The 24,757-nt window shown below is 39.0% G+C and overlaps 1 protein-coding gene across 1 annotated transcript in view; it reads right to left on the reverse strand.

The window, feature by feature from the left end:
* The window catches only part of LDLRAD1 (low density lipoprotein receptor class A domain containing 1), a 275,292-nt gene that overhangs the window by 161,243 nt on the left and 89,292 nt on the right, over nt 1-24,757 (reverse strand). The window contains exon 2 of the mRNA XM_044085483.1: nt 21,901-21,958. Within this exon, the coding sequence (XP_043941418.1) occupies nt 21,901-21,958 (58 nt within the window). The remainder of the gene's footprint in view (nt 1-21,900; nt 21,959-24,757) is intronic.

Raw genomic sequence — 24,757 nt, forward strand, 5'->3', positions numbered from 1 at the left:
TTATGAATCTGTCCCTCCAGCATGTCCTATTTATTTCAGTGCTGTGGTTCAAGTCTCTTGAGTGCATAGCTCGATGGGATTTGGATTTTCTGAGGTGCAGCATGTCCATTAATTCTGGGTTGGACATGGCTTTATACGTCAGGCACAGATCGCCTCTGAGCAGGCGGTATGCCACTGAGTAGAGCTGGAGTTTCTTTAACCGGGCAGCATATGGCATCTGTTTGAGCCCTTTGATCCTCTTGGTGAGGTACTTTTGGGGTCTTTCCAGTTGCTGCAGGTGTCTGATAAGGTACATCCCAAAAGGGGCATTGTACTCAATTATAGGCCTGATGAGGGATGAGTAAAGAGGCACGATGACCTCCTGATCTAGATGTGAATCCCTTCATGATTAGGTGGGCTATATAAAATGTTTTTCTAACCACTTTGACCATGTGGTTGTCAAATGAGAGATTGCTATCAACTTGGGTCCCCAGGTCCCTAATTACTTCTTCCGTACTTAATGGATTACCACCTATGTGGTAATTTGTGGGCACTTTGTTTTTGCCAAAGGGGATGACTATACACTTTTTGGTGTTTAGCTTGAGGCCATGGCTCTGACACCAGTTGTCTGTTTCTATGAGGCCCTTTTGGAGGATGCTTGTGTCAGCTGGAGAGTCGATTATGGCACCCAGTTTGCAGTCATCTGTGAATTTGGTCAGCCACAGTCCTTCCGTGTTGGCCTGTACCTCCGAGAAATATATACCGAACAAGAGAGGTCCCAGGACTGAGCCTTGTGGGATGCCACTTGTAACTGGTTTGGAGTCTGACATGGCTCCAGCAATTCTAGCCATGTGGGTTCTGTCCTTGAGCCAGTTTGCAACCCATCTAGTGACATAGGGGTTTATATTTAAGCTGGTGAGCTTATCTATAATGCCCGAGTGGGGTATTGTATCAAAGGCTTTTGTGAGATCCACGTAGGCTGTGTGGACCACCTTCCCCTCGTCAATGGCCTTGGTGACTGTTTCAAAGAACTCGACCAGGTTTAAGAGGCAGGATCTGCCCTTAACAAAGCTGAACTGGGTAGGATCCAGTGTCTGTAGCTCCCCAATATCTTTATTTATGAGGTCCATGATGATCCTTTCCATAGCTTTGCAGACCAAGCTAGTCAGGCTTATGAGGCGATAGTTTCCAGGATCCGTTGAGGCACCACCTTTGTGGAGAGGGACCACTGTTGCTGTACGCCACTCTTTGGGTACATATCCTGTAGTAAGGCTGAGATTGAACAGTAGTTTTATGTTTGGGTTTAGCTCTTCTTGGAGTTCATGTAGGATGCAGCCAGGGACACCGTCTGGTCCCATTGATGCTGTATTTTTTGCTTTGGAGAGGGCGGCTCTTACTTGAGCATCTGAGATGTCAGGGGGGCAGCACGCTGCTGTGATAAATATTTGCCCTTTTGGTGGGGAGAGGGGGAGAAGTTTGCACTGAACCTGTCAGCTAGGATGTTGGCAATGTCTGTGGGTTCAGTGTATTTTTTTGTCATTTTGGACTAATTCTGAGCATATCTGGGAATTCCCACCCAGGTTCCTAACATAACTAAAGAAAGCCTTGTGATTATCCTTAGTGTCCTGTGCAATTTTTCTCTCGAAACTGGCCTTAGACGATTTTATGAGTGCCTGTAGTTTTTTGCTAATACTGATCAGAGATGCCTTCCCTTTTTGGGATTTTGCTCTATCATGTAGTAGCTTCCTCCTTCTATTATATAGTTTGTTTACGGCTGGGGTCCACCAGACAGGACGTCTGCCTTTGGAGGATTGGGTCTTGGTTTTATTTGGGATTGCATGATCCATGCATTCCTGAAGGTGTTCATAGAATGCGTTTATAAAGGATTCTGCGGTCTGGGCCATATTTTCCACAGGCCCGGGGGCTTTGAAGTATTCCACCTCGGTTTTGAGGAGTGCGAAATTTGCTTTAGAGAAGTTTTTCACTGTGGTTTTCTGGGCATGGGGTGGGGTCAGGATGTGAATATCCAGTGAGATTAGTTTATGGTCTGATTTTACCAGTGAGGGATACACTTCTGGTCTGGAGCATAGAGTCCCCATGTTGGTGATGATCAGGTCCAGTATGTTTTCCTCTCTTGTGGGGGTGGTAACAAGTTGTTCCATAGCATTTGAGTTTATAAATTCTAGGAACCTTTGGGCTAGGGTGTTGGAGCTAGAGTAATGCTCCCAGTCTATGTTTGGGTAGTTGAAGTCACCCAATAAAATGGTGTTTGGAGAGACTTTCATATTTTCCAGTGTTCTCAGGAAGGCCGAGTGGGGTTCCTGGGTTTGGGAGGGTGGTCTGTAGCAGGCTATAAACTGGAAGGCAGTTTTACCCACTGTTAGTTGCACATGGATAGTCTCTGATGCTTCGTGCTGTGCCACCAACCTGGATGTGTGGGTATCTTTGATGAATATTGATACTCCCTCTCCTTTTGTGGTTCGGTCCAAGTTTTGGGGCCAAAAAGCATGGTATGAGGTATAACCTGGTAGTGCTGGAGTGCTCTCGGAGCCTTGAACCAGGTTTCTGTTACTGCACAGATATTGATGTTCTCCATGCTAAGGAGAGTTTTGAGTGCATGCATCTTGAGGTTTAGACTTCTGGCATTGAGTAGCATTACTCTTAGTTTCTTATCCTTGTGATACCTATGGAGGTGGGTTTGTCTTTTGAGCCTTGCCTAAAAAAGGCACTATGGGGGTAGCAAGAGCCTTTGCCAATATCCGAAAGCCCAGGGGTGACAGGTGCAAGCCGTCCCTAGTGAAGCATCGTGGCTTGTCGAGCATGTCATCCCAGGCTGACAGGCATTAGATCCCCTTTGAATGACACCAATACTTAAGCCAGTTGTTGAAATTGATCATCTTGTCTTCATATTGTGGCATCATTCTTGGTGAGGGTAAGATGCTACTCAAGGTCAGGGTCATACCAGCCTGGGCTACATGCTCAGAGAGCTCCTCTATGTCTCTTTTCATGTAGTCCAGGGAGGTATGTCTCAGGTCATTCATACCAGCATGGACAATGACTGAGTCATATTTGTACTTGCCTTGGAGTGACCTGAGTGCTTGTGTTATGTGGCAGATCCTAGCGCCCGACAGGCAGCTCACCGTGACTTTCTCCTTGTTCAGCCTGGTGAGCGGGACGTCAGTGTGCCTGACGATAGAGTCACCTATTACAAGTGTATCAAGTGTGTTGTTTAGCCTTAAGAGCTGTGACTGTTCAGCACACAGGCTTTGTGAGCTATGTGTTGCACGTGTTTTGTTTTGGGGTAGCGGTTGCTTGGGTGTCTGCTTTGGAGGTCTCTGCTGCTTAGGCAGATTTTTATTTAGAGCCTCCGAGTATGTTTTTGTGTGTTTATGTGTTTGGTTTGCTGTCATGGTAGGGCTATGTGAGACTGGAATTGTAGTGAGTGTGGTTTCCTTCTCCTCCTGACTGGTTATGCCAGTACTAAGTTGAGAGAGCTTAGCCTCCAGTTTGGCTATATGGTTGCATCTCTCACATGTGTTGGAATTTGCTGGGAGGAGGAGAGGGTTGTCTGTGTACATGAGGCAGTTGTAACATTGCCTCAAGATTCCTAGATTCACCAGCTGGACCGGAGAGGAAATTGACAACTGACCTTTGGACATGCTAGAATAGTATTGGGAATTCCTTTATAATTGAAAAAAGGGCCAATGGGGAACAAGGTACTCAAGGGGAGTTTGTGACTGTGTAGTGCTTTTAATTTTTTAGTGCTGACTTATATAATTTCTTTTGTGAGCAAGTGCCATGTAACTTAAATGCAATGTGTTACAGGTAACTTAAATGCAAAAATGACAAACAGTAACTTTCTTTCAAGTGAAACAAGGAAATAAGTACAGTAAGCAATGCAGATATCACTAGGGATCCACAGAAGCGCTGAAAAGCCGAGCTTTAGGTGGAATTAGTGTTTCAGGGAAATAACAAGCAAACAAACAACAAGCATACAAACAAAGCTAGATTCAGCAGGCCTGGATCTAGTCTATGCTACAGCAAACAAGGTGTACCAATTTCAGTAAGAAACAGTTCAAATATGCAGGCACTATAAGCCTTTAACCAGAAATTCCCAGCTCAGAAGGGCAGAGTCCAGCCTCTCCTCCCACAAGAGTGCAGACCACGAACCTTCTTAATGTAAAATAACTGGCCTGAAGCCCAAGTGCTTAAACCAGAACTAATACACTTTTAGAATAACAGACACTGAGCCCTCAATCAGCAGTTCCCAACTTAGAAGGATGTAAGCTACCTGTCCTGCCACCACAGTGCAGGCCACAAACCTTCCTAATGTAAAACAACTGGTCTGAAGCCCAAGTGCTTATTTAAGCCTTACCCTTGTCCTGAAGAGATTTAAACAAACCAGCAGCAGCTTCCCCAAACAAAAGTTTAGAATCCAGAGGAGCATCCATCAACTTAGCTTTAATATCATCAGGTAGAGGTTGAAGCCTAAGCCAAGAACACCTCCTCTTCACTGAACCAAAAACAGCAGCCCTAGAAGAGGCATCTGCTGCATCATAACTACATTTAATAGAATGATGAATAACTTGAAAGGAAATTCCTAGCAAGAAAAGAACAGAAAATTACCTTCAGAGTCTGGATAATCTGAAATAAGTTGACAAGCCTGAGAAAGAAAAGCCAACACATATCTAGACATATTGATCTGATAATTAATAGCCTGAAAAGCTAGGGTAGCAGAAGTGTAAATCTTTTTGCCCTGCCTGTCCATAGTTCTGCTGTCCTTGTTGGAAGGCAATAACTTGGATGGAGGAAGCAATTGAAATGGCTTATCACAGGCTACAGACAGTACCAAATGTCAGGATATTTGGAACCCTATAAAACCTATCAGGCTTCTTGGGAGCAGGGGGGAGAGAATCAGGTGCCTGAGAGGCATTGGAGAAAGTATCCAGTAAAGCAGCCAAGACAACAGGAATAGCTGCAAGTTCAGGAGAGTCCAACTGCAACAACTCATAGTACCTCTTATGGACATCAAAGACCTGAGTACAATCCCACTTAAAAAATCCATCATCCTAGTGTTCCCCCAAAGAAAATTTCCCCAAAAGAAACATCAGGACTAATAGGTTCCTACTCTTCTGACACATAGTCCAAAGGGAAAGGAATTTGAGTAGAATAAGTTAGGGATTCATCAGCAGAATCCGACTCAACCTCAGAAGAATCCTGGTCTCTAGCCCTTTTAATAGGAATAGAGGACCAAGGGGAAGCAGAAAAAGTAAAAGCCTGCCACTCATTTTGTGGATCCCTAGGAACAGAATAAACTTGTTTAATTTTTTGTTTCTTTTTTAAGGGAACATCCTGAGAAGGCTCAGATCCAGGACGACAGTCAAGACCCATAGCAGGAACTTCTTCCCCAACTAAAAACTGAGGAACACCCCTAGGCCCCCTCAGAAAAATAATCAACCCTGGTTCCCCCTGAAAGTCCGAGATCGACACCTGCAAAGCCTCTGATGTACTATGTGCCAGATCCTCACTGGCCTCCAACACGGTCACTGCAGAAAAATCTGATGACGCAGCCAGGTGAGCCTCCAGGTTAATAACAACCTTGGGAGAAACACCTGTCAGAGGCTGGACAGCAGAAGATGTCAGTCATACCTTTTTCAACTTCTCCTTCCCTAACAGCTGACCCTCGGGGTGGGAGATTCCCTCCATAGTATATTTAGCGAGTAGTTTAAGATGCTGAATTTCAAGATACAAGGATTGGGAAGAAAGTCTACTGTGATGGGTTTTTGGAACAAACACCTGATAAATAGAACAAGACATATGGTCATGAGAAATAACTAAGCAAAAAATAAACTTATTGTGGCAGTTTGTATGGAAAATCTGTCTCCCACACTGTCATTTACCCATCCTGGATGACATTAATCCCAAGAAACACAAAAAACAAAACAAAAAAAAAAAACAAAATCCCCAACAGGGCACTTAACTTGCAAAAAAAGGAAACAGATGTAGGAATTCCCTGGAGAACATAAATGCATTCAACTGGCAGTAAATGGATCCAGGTAAACAGACCGACAGTGTAAAAGGTGAGTTCAGACTGACATCAAAGAAGTTCTGTTTTGTGTAGGCCTGAATGACACCTAGGGAGTGCGTGATGATTTTCGGCATACCTTTTAAATTCAAAAGTCTTTGGAAGTCTGGCCAGATGTTGGGCTTCTGTGGCAGGGAATTCCATATAGTTAAGAATACTGCAGCAGTGAATCCTCAAAGTAATATGGATATACAAACTCACAGCACAAAACATCATGCAAAATTAAAAAGAACTCAAAACAAATAATGGACCCACCAGCGATTATTACTTGTACTTTCAGAGATGACATCCTTTCCTATTCCGAAAAATGTCATAAAAAGCCAGTTTGTGAGAATAAATACACTCATTTCTGTACAGGAAGTGTTTGAAAGAGAAAAGTTGTTACTTGTATGTTTTTTAAGCAAAGGAGTTATCCATAATGGTTAGTAACTGATATTACGAACTAGGTTGACAATAAGAGAAATGCTAGGTATTTACCCATATTAAAGAGTGATCAAAAAAATTGGCTTTATTCAGCTTTGAATGGTGAAAGTATTAATTTGAATTATGTTCTGTCACATTTATTTGATTCATTTGTTTTTTACTGGCATTGCCAAAGACAATTAGAAACTTTTGTGGGATAATAGTTGTCACTCGTCTTGGTTTACTATTGAAAACAAACAGGTGGGGTAGTGTGTTTATATGCTTTATTACATAGAAACACATCAGGATGGATAGCAGCAGTACAAAATATAAACAAACTGATTTAACTGACAGACTACACAGACACGCATGCTTACATCTCAACAGCATACTACAAAATGGCAGTCAGGTTTGCACGTGTTTAGTATTTATACACATGTACAGCCCCTGGAAAGCTTCTTAAAGGCATACATGCATGTTGATCTACATCCTCCCTCTTTAATGTATGGCCCACAATCAAGTGACATTTGAAAAAGATATGCAATTGTATAGACACTAAGAAATAAGCACAATGTTCATGTCCAAGTTGCCGTATATCTGGAACATGGACTGGAAATGCGACCTGATCTAGTGATATAGGAATTAGAACTGGGTTGAGAAACAGGGACAATCATTGATGAACAAACAGATTCTGGAGTTTTGCGATTCTTATCAGGAACAGGGATATTTACTGGATAACTCACTCTGAGATTTAGAATCTTTCTCACTAGTATGATATTACAATACAGGCTCAGACACCAGGACCAAATGTGTCTGATTCCACCTAAACTCTACTCCTTGTGATTCCACAATGTATGATCTCAGCTCTGGACATACAGTTTTCATGACACCAATCTGATCAAAACCTTTGGACATCTACATCCTCACTATCTCCCCTTCTCATAACAGATTGAGTGGTTTGCTGTACTTATAGGTTCATAGGTTCATAGGTAGGTACTAGACTATTGGCCCTAGGGCCTATATAAGTCTAGCCAAATGGTACCCTGGCTTTCGCCACCCAAGAAAATTATTTTCCTGTGCCCCTGTCGAGCAGAGCCACAGAAGTGATCCCCAGGGTGAATTTCCTATCTCCCATCCAATCATCAAGATTTTTCTTGAAGAGTGCTAATGAGGAGCTTTGTTTGATATAGATAGGTAGTTTGTTCCAGAGTATGGAAAGTCTCTGGGACAGGAATCTATCTCTCCAGCATGTTCTGTTTATTGTGGTGACAAGGTTTAGGTCCCTAAAGCGTGTAGCTCAGAGGGATTCGGATTTCTTTAAGTGGAGCATATCCAACAGCTCTGGGTTTGACACAGCTTTGTATCTTAGGCAGAGATCACCTCTAAGTAGGTGGTATGCGATGGAGGCAAGCTGGAGTTTTTTGAGATGGTCTGCGTAGGGCATCTGTTTGAGGCTGGTAATCCTCTTTGTGAGGTATTTCTGGGGCCTTTCCAGTTGTTGTAGATGTCTTGTGAGGTACATACCAAAAGAGGCGTTGTACTCTATAATGGGTCTAATGAGTGATGAGTAGAGGGGATCAATGACCTCTTTTTTCCTGGATGAGAAACCTTTTGTGATGAGGTGTGCCACGTAGAAGTATTTCCTGACTACTGTGGCGATGTGATTATCAAAGGAGAGACTACTGTCCACCTGTGTTCCAGGGTTTCTTATCACACTTTCGGTGTTAATTAGACTACCGCCTATGTGGTAGTTTGTGGATGCAGAGTTTTTACCAAAAAGGATGTCAATGCACATTTTGGCATTGAGCTTGAGGCTATGGCTTTGACACCAGGCATCTTTCTCAGTGAGGCCCTTTTGTAGGATGTCCACATCTTTAGGAGTTGTGATTATGGCTCCTAGTTTGAAGTCATCTGCAAATTTCATTAGCCAAAGACCTTCTGTGTTAGCCTGTACTTCAGAGAAGTAGATACCAAACAGGAGAGGACCCAGGACTGAACCCTATGGTACTCCACTTGTCACTGGTCTGAAGTTGGATTTGGAGTCTGCTACTTTCACAGTGTGGGTTCTGTCAGTGAGCCAGTTGGCAACCCATCTTGTGACATAGGGATTTATACCTAGTTTAGTGAGTTTATCTATAATTCCATAGTGGGGGATGGTGTCAAAAGCCTTGGCGAGATCAAGATAGGCTGTGTGAACCACCTTACTCTCATCTATGGCTTTGGTGACCGCTTCAAAGAAGTCTATCAGGTTTAGGAGACATGATCTGCTTTTACAAACCTGAACTGGGTGGGGTCCAGAGTTTGGAGATTACCAATGTCATTGTTTATAAGTTCCATGATGATACATTCCATAGCCTTGCAGACCAGGCTCGCCAGGCTAATGGGGGATAGTTCCTGGGGTCCGTGGTGGCTCCCCCTTTGTGGAGTGGGTTAACTATCACTGTGTGCCATTCAGAGGGCACAAAGCCTGAGGTGAGGCTATGATTGAACATGGTACTTAGGTGGTGTGCCAGTTCATTCTGTAGTTCATGCAGAACGCAACCTGGGATGTTGTCAGGTCCCATGGATGCTGTGTTCTTGGCTTTGGAGAGTGTGTTTTTTACCTGTGCAGCCGTGATTACAGGATGTCTGGGATAAGCATGTCTTCAGCAGATGGGTTTTCACTGATCTGTTGTTCTTGACACACGGAACAAATAGATGACTGCTAATTGGTAGTGTGGTTCTGGTTAGTCTCGACAAGAGTCTCTCTGCAGGTGAACCAAGATGTTTATCACAAGGAATGTTTCTGAGATTCAAGAGATTCAAGAAAATATCACTATTGTCTTATTTTGACTTCTCTAGTAACTGTTTTGTACTTTAAACTGCACATTCTACCAAACTATTTGACTGTGGGAACTCAGGGCTACTTGTAACATGAGAAAATTCCCACTCTTCAGCACATCTTTTGAACTGCTGACTTGGAAACTGTGTACCATTGTCAGAAATAATGGGAATACCATGGACTGCAAAATGACACTTCATCTTAGTAATGACTGTACTGGATGCTAGATTAGGAAATAGGTCAATCTCAAACCAATTTGCATAAGAGTCTACTAACACCAAGTAATGTTGACCATTCCATTTGAAAATGTCTGTAGCTACTGTTGACCAAGGTAGTTCAGGAATCTGGTTTAAATGAAGAAGTTCTTTCTGTTGATGTGGCTTAGAACTGTTACATACAGAACAAGATGAAAGTACTCTCTCAACGTCTTGTGACATGGAAGGCTAAAATACTAATCCTCTCACCCTTTTTTTGGTAAAATCAGTTCCTGGTTGGACACGATGCAAGATAGTAATATACTCTTGTTGCAAGGACTATGGAACAATCATTTTTAGATCTTTCATGATGATACCATTGTCAAAAAAAAATCTCATCTCTGTAAGGAAAATAAGGTTGCAGGTCTACTGGTAAGCAAGACTGCATTGACGGCCATCCTCAACTGATAAAGTGGTTTGGCTTCTGACTTATCTTTTGTTTAGTCTCTTCCCCATATCCTTAGCTGCCATAACAGAATTGTTTTTAACCCATACTCCTAAATATTTAATTTTATTGTGTCCCCATAGATATGGGTATTGCTGAAGCAGTTCATATGTGGGTCCATAGTTTACAGCTATAGCCTTTGTTTTGCCTGTATTCATGTTATATCCTGACAAAACTTGATGCTGTCTCGGAATGTTCTACATCACTGAGATGTCCTTTTTTACTGGGTACAAAGTAATATTGTCTGCTAACAGAGCCAACTTTTCTTGATTACCATACAAATTATATCCTTGAATGTCTGAGCCCCTTATTTTCTTTGCCAGTGGCTCTAAATATAATGCAAATAGAAAAGGGGAAAGAGGATACCTCTGCACAGTTCCTCTATTCAGATTTAACTTATCAGAGAGGAACCCTCCCATTTTAATTTTTGCCTCTGGTCCCCCATATGTCCTCCTAATTAACCATATTATTGTATTCAGGGAATGCAAATGCTTCCATTGTCCTACTCATAAAATCCCAGCTTACTCTGTTGAACACTTTCTCTGCATTAAGACCCACCAACAACAGCAGTATTTTCTTACATTCTGCATCCCTCTAGATCATCATTTCTCTATAAATATTATCAGATATTTGCCTCCCCTCCACAAAACTACATTGATCAATATCTATTAATTTTGGGAACATATTTGCCATTATTTTAGGTATTATAGACATAGATACTTTATAATCATGGTTTAAAATTGAAATGGGCCTATATGAAGCTGGGTCTGATCAGTCTTTCACTTGGAATTACAGGCACCACAGCTTTCTTCCAGGATGTTGGTGCTTCCTCTCTTTTTAAAACATAATTAAACAAAACCTTCCAGATCTTTAGCACTTTCTGCCCTCCTAGTTCCAAACGTCCATAACATACCATTTATTCCTGGAGACTTTCCTGCAGATTGACTATACATCACCATTTTATCTCATCTCCTCCAATCTTAACTGTAAATTGTTGAGCCTCATCTACCTCTAACCTCTTCCATAATATTGCTATGTGTACCTTTTCTTGATTTACACATTCTCTACTTTATACAAATTTTCATAAAATGTCTGAACTCTCTCTAATACCTCTATAGGATCTCTGGTTATTTTTCTAGTTATAGGATCCCTAAGTTTGGCAACAACCTTTTCTACTTTCTGTTGCCTAAGTTGTTGTGCTAAGAGTTTTTTTGCTCTGGAATTATTATCAAAAAACAGTTGCTTAACAACAATCTTTCTAAACTCATGCATAGTAGTCACATACTCCCTTATTTTCTCTTTAGCACTCTGCAGTTACTCCTATGCAAGTTCTGTGAGATTCTCCTTATTCTGCAATACTTTAACCTTTATCAGTCCCTCTGATTAATTCTTGTTACATCTTAACCATATCTCTTTTTCTTTTAAAACTGTACTTTCATTTTATCTCACTCATTAGCTATGGCGTCTGAAAAAATGTCTGTCTTCCCTAATCATTCTCTAATAATTCAACGACTTTTTAACAGGTAGGTGGGGAAGCACCAATATCTCATTTTTACTTCATTACCTTGCATTTTTATCTTAGTTGTGATTGGTACATGATCTGAAATAGTTATTAGATGTGTGTCAAAGCTTTCTATTAAATCCACATGTTCCGGTGAAATATAATTTCGGTCTAGTCCAGCCCAGTTATTGTACCTTGGGGCGTAATACGTAAATTCTCTCCAAGTTCCTACTACTGAATTCACATCTTCCATACCAAATATTTTCATAAATTTCTTTAGAAATCTACTCTGTTTTGATGTATTTTCCCTTGTAGGTCTTCCAGATACATCCTCACTGTTGCAAAAAGTTCCAATCCTCACCTAAAAGTAATATTCCTGCTGAAAGCTGATTATTTCTCACAAAATTTTCTTAAACTCCATAACAGCAGATTTAGGTGGAATATAAATACGTCAGCATAATTCTCCTCCCTTGCCAGTTGCCCCTTACTACCACAGATCTACCAATCATGTTTCCCCTATGCTGTCACTATTGGAGCTTTTCTAACAATTAGTATCACTCCCCTTTTCCTTTGCTCCTAATATTCTACTGAATACCAATCCTGGCATCTTTTCTTTATCAAATGTATATGCTCATTTCTTTCCAAATGTATCTCCTGTAGCATTGCTATTTGTACTCTGCTTTTCTTAATATAAGTCAATACTCTTAACTTTCTGTCTATACCTATGAGGCCATTCACATTCCAAAATAATATGTTGAGCATAGCCCTTATGATAAGTTAGTCCCATCTGTTATGTACAACAGCTTTTTAAATGTATGTTTCCAGATTTTGTGTTACATGCATACAGTAATGTTTGGCAGGTTGATCTCTTATATCATGATAAGCTCAGGAAGTTTGCAATGGTAACTTCCAATGGGCGGAGCCTAAGCCTTTTCACAGAATCAAGTTATGGCCTCACAGTTCAAACAAATATTCATATCTCTGGAACCATAAGGATTATTAAACAATATAAATGGCAAACTATTCAGCACAAACCATTTTTATAGTGGTAGTATTCTTTAGGTTCTAGGTCTTAAATTAAATTTTATAAATCACAGTAAACACAGTAACTATTACATTTGTAATATTTTGTAAACAGCTTACAATAATATATATCACAGCAATCAGTCAAGTTACACACATACTGTCAGCAGCATTTTATTCATCTAGCTAAGAGCTTTCATATGAGGCTAAGGAGTTCTGTCTGTGTTACTTGGTTGTTGAGATATTTAGAAAAATGTGAAAATTATAACTATAAGAAATATGAAAATTATAACTATATAAAAAATATCATAAAAACAACAGTTAATATCTATTTACCTGCACTAGACAGAGGTCAACTATTAATGCAGTTGAATTTGCTATTTCGTAAGTTTAAGGATGAAATCTTTTAAAACCTTGACCATAGCATGGTTTTAGAATTACTGATGCTGATATGAGCAAGCAATATTTAACACCTAGAGGCATCAGTAGCAGTTAACTGCAAATGCACCTGGATTTAATGAGTTAAACAAGTAGTTTCTTGTAATCTGCATGTGAATCTATGTCACATTTTACAAGAATCCATTTTAATTAAAACCATTTAACAAAAAAACACTCTCTCTGAACACCTCCATAGCCTATTAACTTAAAGCAAACACACATAACTATGTGCATCTCCAAATAATGAATTTAACCCTCCATATAGGAACAATTGTCCCAAATTGACAGCTGCACACACAAACATAACTTAAATTAACATTAAAGTTATCCACACTAAAATGTTATGTTACAGCATGTGATACTATTTACACTAATTTCTGTCTGTTCTTGTATTATCTTCATTCCCCTCCCAAATGTGAAAAACAGTTTATATGCTTTCAGAAAACATTAAGATTCAGCCTTAAAATATGTTTCAGCTTTATTACTTCTCCCTGTGGTCAGCTTGTCTCCATGGAAATACAAGTTCAAAATTTACAGCTCTGCAAACTCTCTACTTACACTGAACATTTATTTGCCAAAGGAAAACATTTCATTACATTCAGTTATTTACTTGCATACACAAAAAAGTAGATTAAGCCGAAGGCCTTAATCCAGATATACACCTATACAGAAGTAAGAGAGAGCAAATCCACTCTACATATATCTTAATCTGTGCACCTTTGCATCCCATCCTCCACCTCAACAGCTCAATATTACAGCATATTAAATTAAAACATGCTTTTGTCCAGCCTTGCTTCTCCTTTTACATTGCAATTCCTACATTTCTTAAAAATATAAAAGAAGGAAAAAGGTACTTGTTTACTCAAGTATCTTTATCACATATAACAATAGCTAAAAATACTTTCCTTTATAACATACAATTTGTATTATGAAATGTTCCATACAAATACTGTTAAGAACAAAAAATGTTTTACTTACAGTTACTTTTTTCAACCTTCTCTTCAGTGCCTTTCCAAACTTTTATGTCTTTAAGTAGGGCATATTTATTTTAGTTCCCCACGAGTTTAACAAAGTCAACAAAATTCCAATCTTTCCACTTTTTTTGTAAAGTCATATTTCACAAATGTGACTGATGCTTTATAGTCTCACACTTATTCACTAATTTCAATATTGCTAGTTTTCTTCCTGTTCATCTCCATCTCCTAACCCCAAAATCTGTCTCAAGTCCAATGTACTCCAAATTTTTCTAGTCAGCTCCTGTGCTTTTTTTTCTGTCTCTTAAGCATTTTTCTTTGGAACACTAGAAAATGTTTCACTTTCAATGTCTCTATAAGCTTTATTATCAGAATAATAAGAATCAGAGTCCCCTTCTGTCTAATGGCTCACTTTTTGTTCGACAAACTTTTGTATTTTGTCCTTAGCCTGTTCTCCATCAAAAATTACTTTGATCCTCCAGGAAAAAATATTCTGATGACATCTGGGTACATAAGCTTGAATCACACACCTGCATCTCAACATTGTCTTATTGCTGAGATTAATTTGCTTCTCTTCTACTTGCTGTACAGTGAATAATCATTTTCCATAAACACTCTAATATCTCCAGTTTTTTTAATATTTTGCCCTTTTGTATCAGTATCAATTCAGTATCAATTATTTCTGCTGCCATGATTGCATCTTTACTAATGCAAGTCTTGGCTGATTTTTCATTGCCAGGTTTGGAGCATACACATGATGTCCCCTTTCAATTAACAAATCTTGCTATGGAATACCAGTCCAGTTGCTGTTTTCCTTGTGAGCTCTGTTCTCTAACTCTAACATTTTTTTAACCAGTTCTTTTTGATCAGCCATATTCGGCCAGCCTTTTCTTCTTTTTAATCTCTGATTTCTGCAGTTTTATCAGATCATCTGAATAGCTGTTTAAAGCATCTTTCATTTTTTCCATATTCTTCTTATCAAAGCTGATATACTCCTTCACTGTTTCATTTATTTTAATCAGCTCTGAGCACATTTGACTTTTTTCTTCTAAATTACTGGAAGCCATGTCTTGCACCAAAGCTATACCTTGAACTGCTTCTTGCTGAACAGCTGCATGATTCTTATCAGTCAGTACAGTCTCTTCACCTTTTCTAAATTATTTTCCTTCGGGCTGTCTAAGTTTCTTCTTTTCTGAAATCCAGGAGTGTACTTACTAACCAGTAACTGAATTTACTAAAACTTGCAGAGTTTCTGGTCCTTATCTCTGTTTCTTTTTTCACACTGGGACAGCTGAAATCAAGCTGTTAATCATCATGCAGCTATCTTGGAAGTCTCTATCACCCCACATTTTGACCTCTTCTTGGTTTCTAGCTTTATGTCCAGTGCCTACTAGTGATACCTAAGGTGTTGGTCCACTGACTTTTTATATTATGTTAGATACATTTTCTATTTTAATATTTCACTAACTCTCTTGTGATATAAAAAATACTCTTGTGGGGTTGGCATACTGATGTATATGGATGCAGCTTAACTTTAATGTTTCTCAATAATTCTTCACCAAAAATAAATATGCCTGAAGAAGGACTGGACACTATCTGAAAGTTTACTTTTTATTTATTTTGGAATAAACATGTTGGTTAGCTACTTGTGGTGTTGTGTAACTCCTTCTGAACTATAGTTTCTGCTCTATATGTTGACTTTCCATATGTATTTCTGTAACTGGGTCTGAAAGTGGGGAATCATGGTTGTTTTCAGTTGTGATTAAATATTTGTCCATACTCTTCCTTTAGACTACTGCTGAATGTTGTCTCACATTATTAGCTCATTCTCTCCAAAGGAGCTCTGGAAATTTATACTGTAACTTCCAATGTGCAGAGACAAAGATTTTTGATAGGATCATATTATGTCCTCACATTTCTAACAAATGTACATATCTTTGGAATCATAGGGGTCAGAGCTGGATCCAGCATTAGGTGACTTATGCAGTCACCGAGGGCTAACTGACTGGGATGAGACCCCCACTGGCTGGGAGGTGCCCCACTGGTTGGGGTGCTGTCACATTTGCTTTTTTAATTAAGAAAATAAACAAAAAATACATTTTAGGGTGTTCTTTTTAAGATTGCCCTATGTGTCTGCTCACGCACACCTGTTGCATCTATAAGTCATCATTGCATAGATCCGTTGTTTGCTTCTTCCTTTCCACATTCTACACATGAAATGTAAATACAAGAAGATGTTCTTGTGCTTCCAGATGTGTAATGTAGACAACATGTTTGCTACCTAGAACTAATTATTTCCACAGCACAGATGGACAGGGGTAAGGTGTGTGTGTGTGTGTGTGTGTGTGTGTGTGTGTGTGTGTGTGTGTGTGTGTGTGTGTGTGTGTGTGTGTTTGTGTGTAGGAAGTCTACTTCACATAACCAAATGCTCAAATGTTCGAAATTCATATGACCAAGACCATATGATCGAACATTTGAATGTTCGAAAATGTGAACTAGACCCGTAAAAATAAAAATAAAAAACACAAATTAAACTGTGTATAGCAGGGGGGGCTTCGCTCCCCTCCACCCCCCACACTCCCCCTACTTAAATATGCCAACTCCGAGATGGCACTACAGCGAGAACAAGGGAAATCTCCCAGTCCATGCTATATACGATTTCCCATTCAGAATGTTGGTATTTTATAACTTCAAACATATGGTCTACGATAATATGGGTTTCAAAGTTTTGAAATTTGGCATTCTGAAGAGGATCCATGTGTGTGTGTGTGTGTGTGTGTGTGTGTGTGTGTGTGTGTGTGTGTGTGTGTAATGCCAAGGAAATGAATTTGAGTTTCAAGTGCATTTTCAAGGAATTGAGTTTGAGTTTCAAGAGCATTTTCAAGTAATTGAGTTTCACGTGCATTTGTAAGGCATTGAGTTTCAAGTGCATTTTCAAGGAATTGTAAGACTCAGTGCATTTCCAAGTAATTGTGAGATTCATGGAAAGAGAAATTTACTTCTGCTCTTGCTAAATTTGTTTACAATGTGTAAATGTTTTGTTTAGCAAATGGTCATCACTATTGTGCTATAGAATTTAAAAGCATTGTTAGTTGCACAACAGGTAGCATACTTGCTTTTGGCTGTGGGTTCTACTCCCAAGGTATAGAGATGGATTGCTGAAACTGTGTTGTACGTTAAGGGATGGTGGGGGTGCTGCAGTCTTGAGTATGTCATCCTTTGGATGAGATGCCTGGTAACTATGAACCTTTTGTCAGTTTGCCATCCATTCCTTATTGCAATATTACCAGCTTGCCACTTTATAGGTAGGTACTAAGCTAACTGCCCTTGCGAACAATTTTAAGCAAAGCCAATTATCCCTTGTGAGACTCAAACCCTGAACCTTGTGTTTGTAAGGCAAACATCTTAACCATTAGACCACCCTCCCACCACATTTTAATGTAACATAGGTAATTTATTCTTCAAGGGTGGCAAGCACTGAATTTGTAGATGAAACACTGAAATATAAAGTTGTTTGCTAGCAGCAACCTCTTCATTAGCTACAGATCTCTTTAATATAAAATTATTTAGATGAATTTTACTTCTGCAGAGATTGTCCTTATTGACTGATAATGGTGGATTGTAATGACAGAAGTCTGAATGGCCTTTCATGGTTTAAATGTTCTAAATTGCCCAGTTTTGTCATTATTAGTTCATGCGTTTTGTTTCATTGCTTACTGGAAAAAGTGCTCAAAACTACAAATTTAAAACACACTCCAACAAGTGGTGTTGTATAATACAAGGAATGTAATTTAATACAATTAGGACGGTGCTTCAAAGAGCACATGCACGTATGTATATTCCTAAAGATGAGTGCAAAGGGCCTATGATTTGAAAACAGCCCAAAGGTAAACTTTATCTACCAGTGGCCAGATGCATTTTCTTTCAATGTGGGTTTCAATGCTATTGCAATGAATCTGAGTTTCAAAGGCAGGGAATGTTACTGTTAATGCTAAGTCTGTTTTCATTGTGAGACTGTATTGTTTTGTTTAGCAAATGACTATTAGTGTTTGTGCTATAAAATTTGAAAAAAAAGTTTTAAATTAAATCAAATATCTAAAGCAGAATACCGTATGCAAAATGAAAGGTTTGAACAGTGTTTATGGTAACTGGGGAGAAATATCCAAGTAATGAGATACTGGCATGACTGTGGGGGATGCTATATATGGGGAGGGTGATACATTACCCTGCCTAGGGCCCCATTTGAACATGATCTGGCTCTGTTAGGGGTTACTAAAAAAGTGTAAATAGCAAAATATTCAGCACAAACTATTTTTATGGTGGTAGTATTCTTTAGGTTCCATGTCTTAAAATGGATATTATAAGTCACAGTAAACACAGAAACACAGAAACTATTATGTTTGTAATATTTTGTAGACAATTTACAATATCTCAGCAACCAGTCAAGATACATACATTCTGTCAGCAGCATTTTGTTCAAGCAGCTGAGAACTTTCATATGAGACTAAGCAGTTCTGTCTATGCCAATTGGTTGTCATGTGTTTACTTTGGGCATAGCAATTTACTTTATTAGCCCATAGACTGACATACATTGAGAGGATAACCCTTACAGTACAACATTACAGAGAATTCTTACAACCATGGCTGAGACTAATGGCAATCCTCATTTTGTTACTGGTAGTTGCAAGTAACTGTAATGTTCTCTTTAAATTATCAGAATTTATTTTTTATTGTTGTTTAGTCATTTAGCCAACTCTGATTCTTCATAACTGCAAGGACGTTCAAACACTAGTTCTATCTGACAACAACAGCATGTGTAAGTCCCAGAAAAGTCATATTCACTACTCATTATTCCATCTAACCATCTTAGCCTCTGACATGTCTTTCTTATCAGTGTATAGGTAGTTACTAGACATGCAGTCTAGAAGACCATTAAGGAGCATAGCCCAAATTCCCATTTGTCCCAAAGTACCATTTGGTTAAGTGTTTATTCAAAGTCACACAGTAAGTAAATGAAATTTGGGGTAATCAAACTGTCTGCCACAGGAAGTAGCTCATTAATAACTCATAGCCTTAATCCTTTCCACCAACTACCTTTTCCTATCAGTCTTTCCAAGAATCATTGCCTTGTTTTCTGAATCCTGTCTTCAGATTATATGGCCAAAGTATTAGAGTTTGATTTTTGCTTTCAGGTCTTCCACTAAACAGTCTGGGTTTATTTCCTTAAATAGAAAGACAAACACTGGAACCAGGCACTACTCCAGAAGAACGCAAAGAAGACAACCAATATTTTTAGCGTAATAACTTTACACACAGACGCACACACACACACTTATATATATATATATATAAACTCAAATTTCAGTATCTCGGGACCATAAAGGTGAAAATGAAAAATGTTGAAATTGCATAAGCGCAAATTCGAATATCTCAAATCTGTGCTTATACAGTACAGCAATGGGACGGGAAGTGTTTGGCCGGGATGTTTTAAGGAAGTTGTGCGTGTGGGTTAGGGTAGGGATTTGAAAGTATGGGTGTGAGTGTTGGATGTGTGTGAGTGTGTGTGTGTGTGTGTGTGTGTGTGTGTGTGTGTGTGTGTGTGTGTGTGTGTGTGTGTGTGTGTGTGTGTGTGTGTGTGTGTGTGTGTGTGTGTGTGTGTGTGTGTGTGTGAGGGAGTGTGGAATGTCTGCGTGTGAGTAATGCATTTCTTTACTGTTAGTGCGATCTCGGAGTTGGTATATATAAGTAAAGGGGGATGTGGGGGGTGCAGCCCCCACATGGGGGAGTGCAGGGGGGCTTTCCCCTCTGTGTAGATGTAGTGTAGGATTGTGTAGTTTGTGTGTTGTGGGTTGAATGGTGTGCATGTTGTGCGGTGTATGGTTTGTATATGTTCAGGACTGTATTTTTCTTGTTTGTGTATTTCGGGATTGTGGGCTGTTCGACTTTATAGTTTTGAGATATGAAATTTGAGCTTTCAGTATTTTGAGATTATAAAGGGGAACCATATACATATATATATATATATATATATATATATATAGATATGGATCACCTAAAAAAGGTAAAACAACTAGAAGTTCAAACCTCAAACTATAGATCACAAAGGATTCTTAGACACACACACACACACACACACACACACACACACACACACACACACACACACACACACACACACACACACACACACACACACATGAAAAAAACAGAGTAAAATAATCAACTTTCTCCCTGCACCCCCTACACCACCTGCTACTTATATATACCAGTTCTGAGACTGCACCACAGTGGGGAAGGACAAATTTCCATTCCCTGTTGAGCTGTGAACTCACATACAGGCTGAAACCAGGACTTTTTGAAATATTATCTGGTGGCAACATACATGCTTGACACACACATATATATATATATATATATATATATATATATACTGATATTCACGTGCACACACACAAACACACACACCACATATAGACAAGCATACAAATTATATATAGAGATATAGAGACAGATGTAGATAATATACAGATAGCTATACATAGATATCGGTGGGTATAGGTATATCACTGTATGTTTGTCCATGCTCATGAGTGCATATGTGTGTGTGTGTGTGTATGCGCATATACTCATACATTTGTATATATGCTTAACTTCTACTTCTTTTTTTTTTGGCTTTTCCAGGTTAGGGGTCACCACAGCAGATCACCTGTCTGCTCATGATTGGCAGTGGAGTTTTACAATGTCGAGTTTTCCAGCTGGTTGCCCAACCTTCCACTGAAAGCACACACACACACACACACACACACACACACACACACACACACACACACACACACACCTAGGGCCAATTTGGAGTGTCCAATCCACCTACAGCATGTCTTTGGGATGTAGGTGGAAACCGGAGCACCCGGAGGAAACCCACGCAACGACATGCAGACTCCTCACAAAGGCACCCCAGCCGAGAATTGAACTGGAGAACCTCTTGCTGTGAGGCAACAATGCTAACCACTGCACCACCATATGCTTAACTATAAATACAAATATATATATGTGTGTGTGTGTGTGTGTGTGTGTGTGTGTGTGTGTGTGTGTGTGTGTGTGTGTGTGTGTGTGTGTGTGTGTGTGCGCGCGCGCGCATATCTATGCATGCAGGTGTGTGTGTGTGTGTGTGTGTGTGTGTGTGTGTGTGTGTGTGTGTGTGTGTGTGTTTGTTTCTGCACAGGTGCACACACAGACATGCATCTCCTGGTAGCACTCAACAATAATTAATTTTTCACTTCTACGAGATTCATAAATGCATAGTTAAGTTACATAAATGTACTTCCTGTATAAAACATAGAAATATCATTATCATACAAGTAGAAATATCATTCATTTTTCCACTAGTAACCTGGGAAGCTGAAAGGGAGGCTGGGGTGGAAGCTTGAGCAGATGATAGCAGTATCACCTACCTCAGAGGTTAGTGGTACAATGCTGCTCTCTGTTAGTGGCTGGAGAGCATCGTTAGTATTACACGGATACATGTATGTAAAGGGGGTGGGCAAGCATCACTAAATCATGTGCAGGAATGTGCAAGGGCATGTGATTACATCACTCCATACCGTCCCCCTTGGGAACTCTAGGAAATATAAAAAAATCCCTGTCATTATGAGTGGATGACACAGGCTTAGGACATTTCAGTCTCCTCTCCCACTTTCTGAAGATGGTTAAATGTTCCACCAGCTGTGTCTCCAGTCTGGTTGCCCCAGTCCAGGGGGAAGCTGGTCAATGTTGAGGGGGACTGACAGAAAGAGAGGCGCCAACCACCTGCAGATGGCCATCCAGGCAAGAGGACAACAGATATTTTAAAAAGAAATATAATTCATTTTTTACTTTTTTTAATTCTTATTAGTATTGTATATTTAAATATATATATATATATATATATATATATATATATATATATATATAAATATTTTTTACTTTTTTAAATAATTACCTTTTTCAGAATATGTAGACACGGTCGATCCAAATGAACTGGCATCAATACTCCTTCTCTAAAAAAAAAAAAAAACATTACAAATATTGTGAAATGGAGCAAAGAGAAAAGTCAGGACAGCAACAAAACTTTTGCAAGATGCCTGTTTATTTGACATAAAAAGGTTCTTAGAATCTACAAACAGTTATGTAAAGTCCATTTAGAAAGATAGGTCTTGATGCACTAATTATACATAAAAATATTCCTGACCTAAGTCAGAGCACAAAATGATACGTATGATAACATAGTAAATGTTTTATACTTTTCTTGTGTAAAATTTACTTAATTTATGTTTTCTTTATTATGGTATCAATTTGTAGTGGTAGAGTTTAGCTGTGAAATTAAATTCAAATGTTTAAGAAAGCAAGCATTATTTTGTTGAGTCACTGAGTATTTATATTAACTGATGCCGCAAGAACAGCTATTTTTGCTTTTAATGAGTTGTTTGTGTGTTGTCATCATAACTTTTGCTCTTAGAACAACTCAACAGCTTGCAGTACTTTTGTTGTTAAGAGAGTTAGAACATCAGTCTTTTCAAAATTTGTCATGGCTGGATGCTATTTCCAGACGCCCATGCATAGCTTTAAAGTACAATTTTCTATTCAAGAACGGCTTAATATCCATTTCTCTCTTTAAACACACAGTTTTTTTTAAACATTGTTGAATGTCATAATTTCTGAAACCATGAACATTAATCTTATTTGAAGTTGAGATGTTTAAAATGAAGACATCTCTAAGACATAATGGTTTCTCTTACTGCTTCCCCTTTATGGTCACTTCTTCCTACAGACCTGAGCAGGAGGAAGCATTGTTTTAAACATAATTCAGAAAAAGAATTATACCTTCCAAACTCACTGCAAAAATCTTCCAAAAACAATCTATTTTCAGCTAACAGAAAATGATGTTTAAAATGGCAGAGCAAGTGATTTATAAAACGTAAATAGAAGGAGTTCAAAGCAGTCTGTTCTTCTTACTTTCTGGATTAACTCTGCTCCATTTCCATGTTTTACTGCATTGGTCACTCATACTTACAATCTGATATTTACAAATCTGTATTCATTTTATGGTTTAGTATCTATAATAACTACAATTTGTTACAATTTGAATACTGAAATATGATTTTATAACTCACACCTTATGCTCAATCCAAAAAAGAAACTATTTTCCCCAAATCCCTCTCTCATGAAAAAAAAATGAAATTTAAAATCCTCTCTCTTAATAATATAAGCACTGAAGTCATGTCTCATAGAAATTATTAGGGATGACAGTGAATGACAATCTTAACTTTGATTTGTATAAACAACATTGCATAAAGACTCACCAAAACTAGGGATGCTTTACAGTGCCAAAAACTTTCTCATCAATGCAACTAAAACTATACTTGTCACTACTTACCGCATCCCTTCACTGGTTTATGTTCTCCATGTATCACAAAAATCAAAACTTGAACAATCCTAAAATAAAGTGGATATATTTGCAGGAAATGCCCCTTTCAGAATCCACCACTGTACATCACTAAAAGTCCTAAATTGGTTAGAAGTACTTCATTAACTAACATATACATAGCTTTTTACCACCTATAATATTATCCGGCACCCATCAGTTTTTCCAGCACTATATGCCATTCTAAGGAACTATGTTCCCATTCAGTCATTACGATCTATTGACTAAAAACTCCTCTCTAGCAACAAACCTATCAAATTTGCTGGGCATGGTTTGTGCTCATACTGTGTTGCTAAGGCCTGGAACTCCTGACTTGTATCCATCAGGTCAAGACCCTCCCTCTAGTCATTTAAAATCATTCCAAAAGACTTCCTAGCCAGAAATATGTCTCTGTTTTTGCTCAACCCCAGGATAAACTTTATTCCTTAATATAAACAAGTACCTATTCATAACTTCCACCTCCTTTATTCACCCTTCTTTATGCACTTCCTTATGTCAGTCAGTTGCTGTCCCCGACTCTCTTTCTAAATATGCCATAACCATAATTTTTCTCTCACTTCATGTTGCAGTTCTTGTTTGTTTCATACTAACTTAAATTTAATTCCTCTATAATAAAAATTGTGAAATTATTGTTGTAACACTTTGGAGGTTTTCTTCTGGACCGCCACTGAAAATGGGCTCCTACCCAGTCAGACTTTCCCAGTAATTGAATGTTAATAAATAAATTAAAAAAGTTGATATGTATTATTATCTTACCATGCTGCCTGTGATTTGATATGTTGCAGTGGGTGGAAGTACTCACATACTAGCAGCAGACTGGATACTTGCTCACTGCCACTTATTCCAAAAAGCAAGTGCTCTAACTCCCACTAGCCCAGTCACCTGTTTTGGCATATCCCTGCTAAAACTCCGTCATATAAATTACATTGCCCTACCAGAACCTAAACTGTAAACCTAAAATTCCCACTCAGTTCCAGACTTGATTTTGTGGTCCCTTACCCTAAACCTCCACTTTTCCTCCCTAACCTTAAAGTCTCCCTACACTTAAAACTCCAACCTGCCCTTCCTAAACCTAAATTCCCTGATTGTTCCTCAATCCTAAAACTCACTTTCTGCTTCCTAACTAAAATTCCCTTCCCACTCCCTAAGAAAATCCTTCCAGCTCCCTAACCTTAAACCCCGCTGTCACTCTCTCCCCACAGCTGCTTGCTCAAACTCATATTGGACTTAGAGTATGAACAGCACTCCTTCCACACAACTGCTATCTGGCAGTCATATTGGGGTTCGAGCGTGAGCAAAGCTTCCTCCCCACAGCTACTTGCCAGAACTCATATTGAAGTTCATGCATGAGCAGCCATCCCATCTCCAGCTGCTT

Source organism: Protopterus annectens, chromosome 10.part0, assembly GCF_019279795.1.
Source record: "Protopterus annectens isolate FY-2018-M chromosome 10.part0, PAN1.0, whole genome shotgun sequence".
Lineage (NCBI taxonomy): Eukaryota > Metazoa > Chordata > Ceratodontiformes > Protopteridae > Protopterus > Protopterus annectens.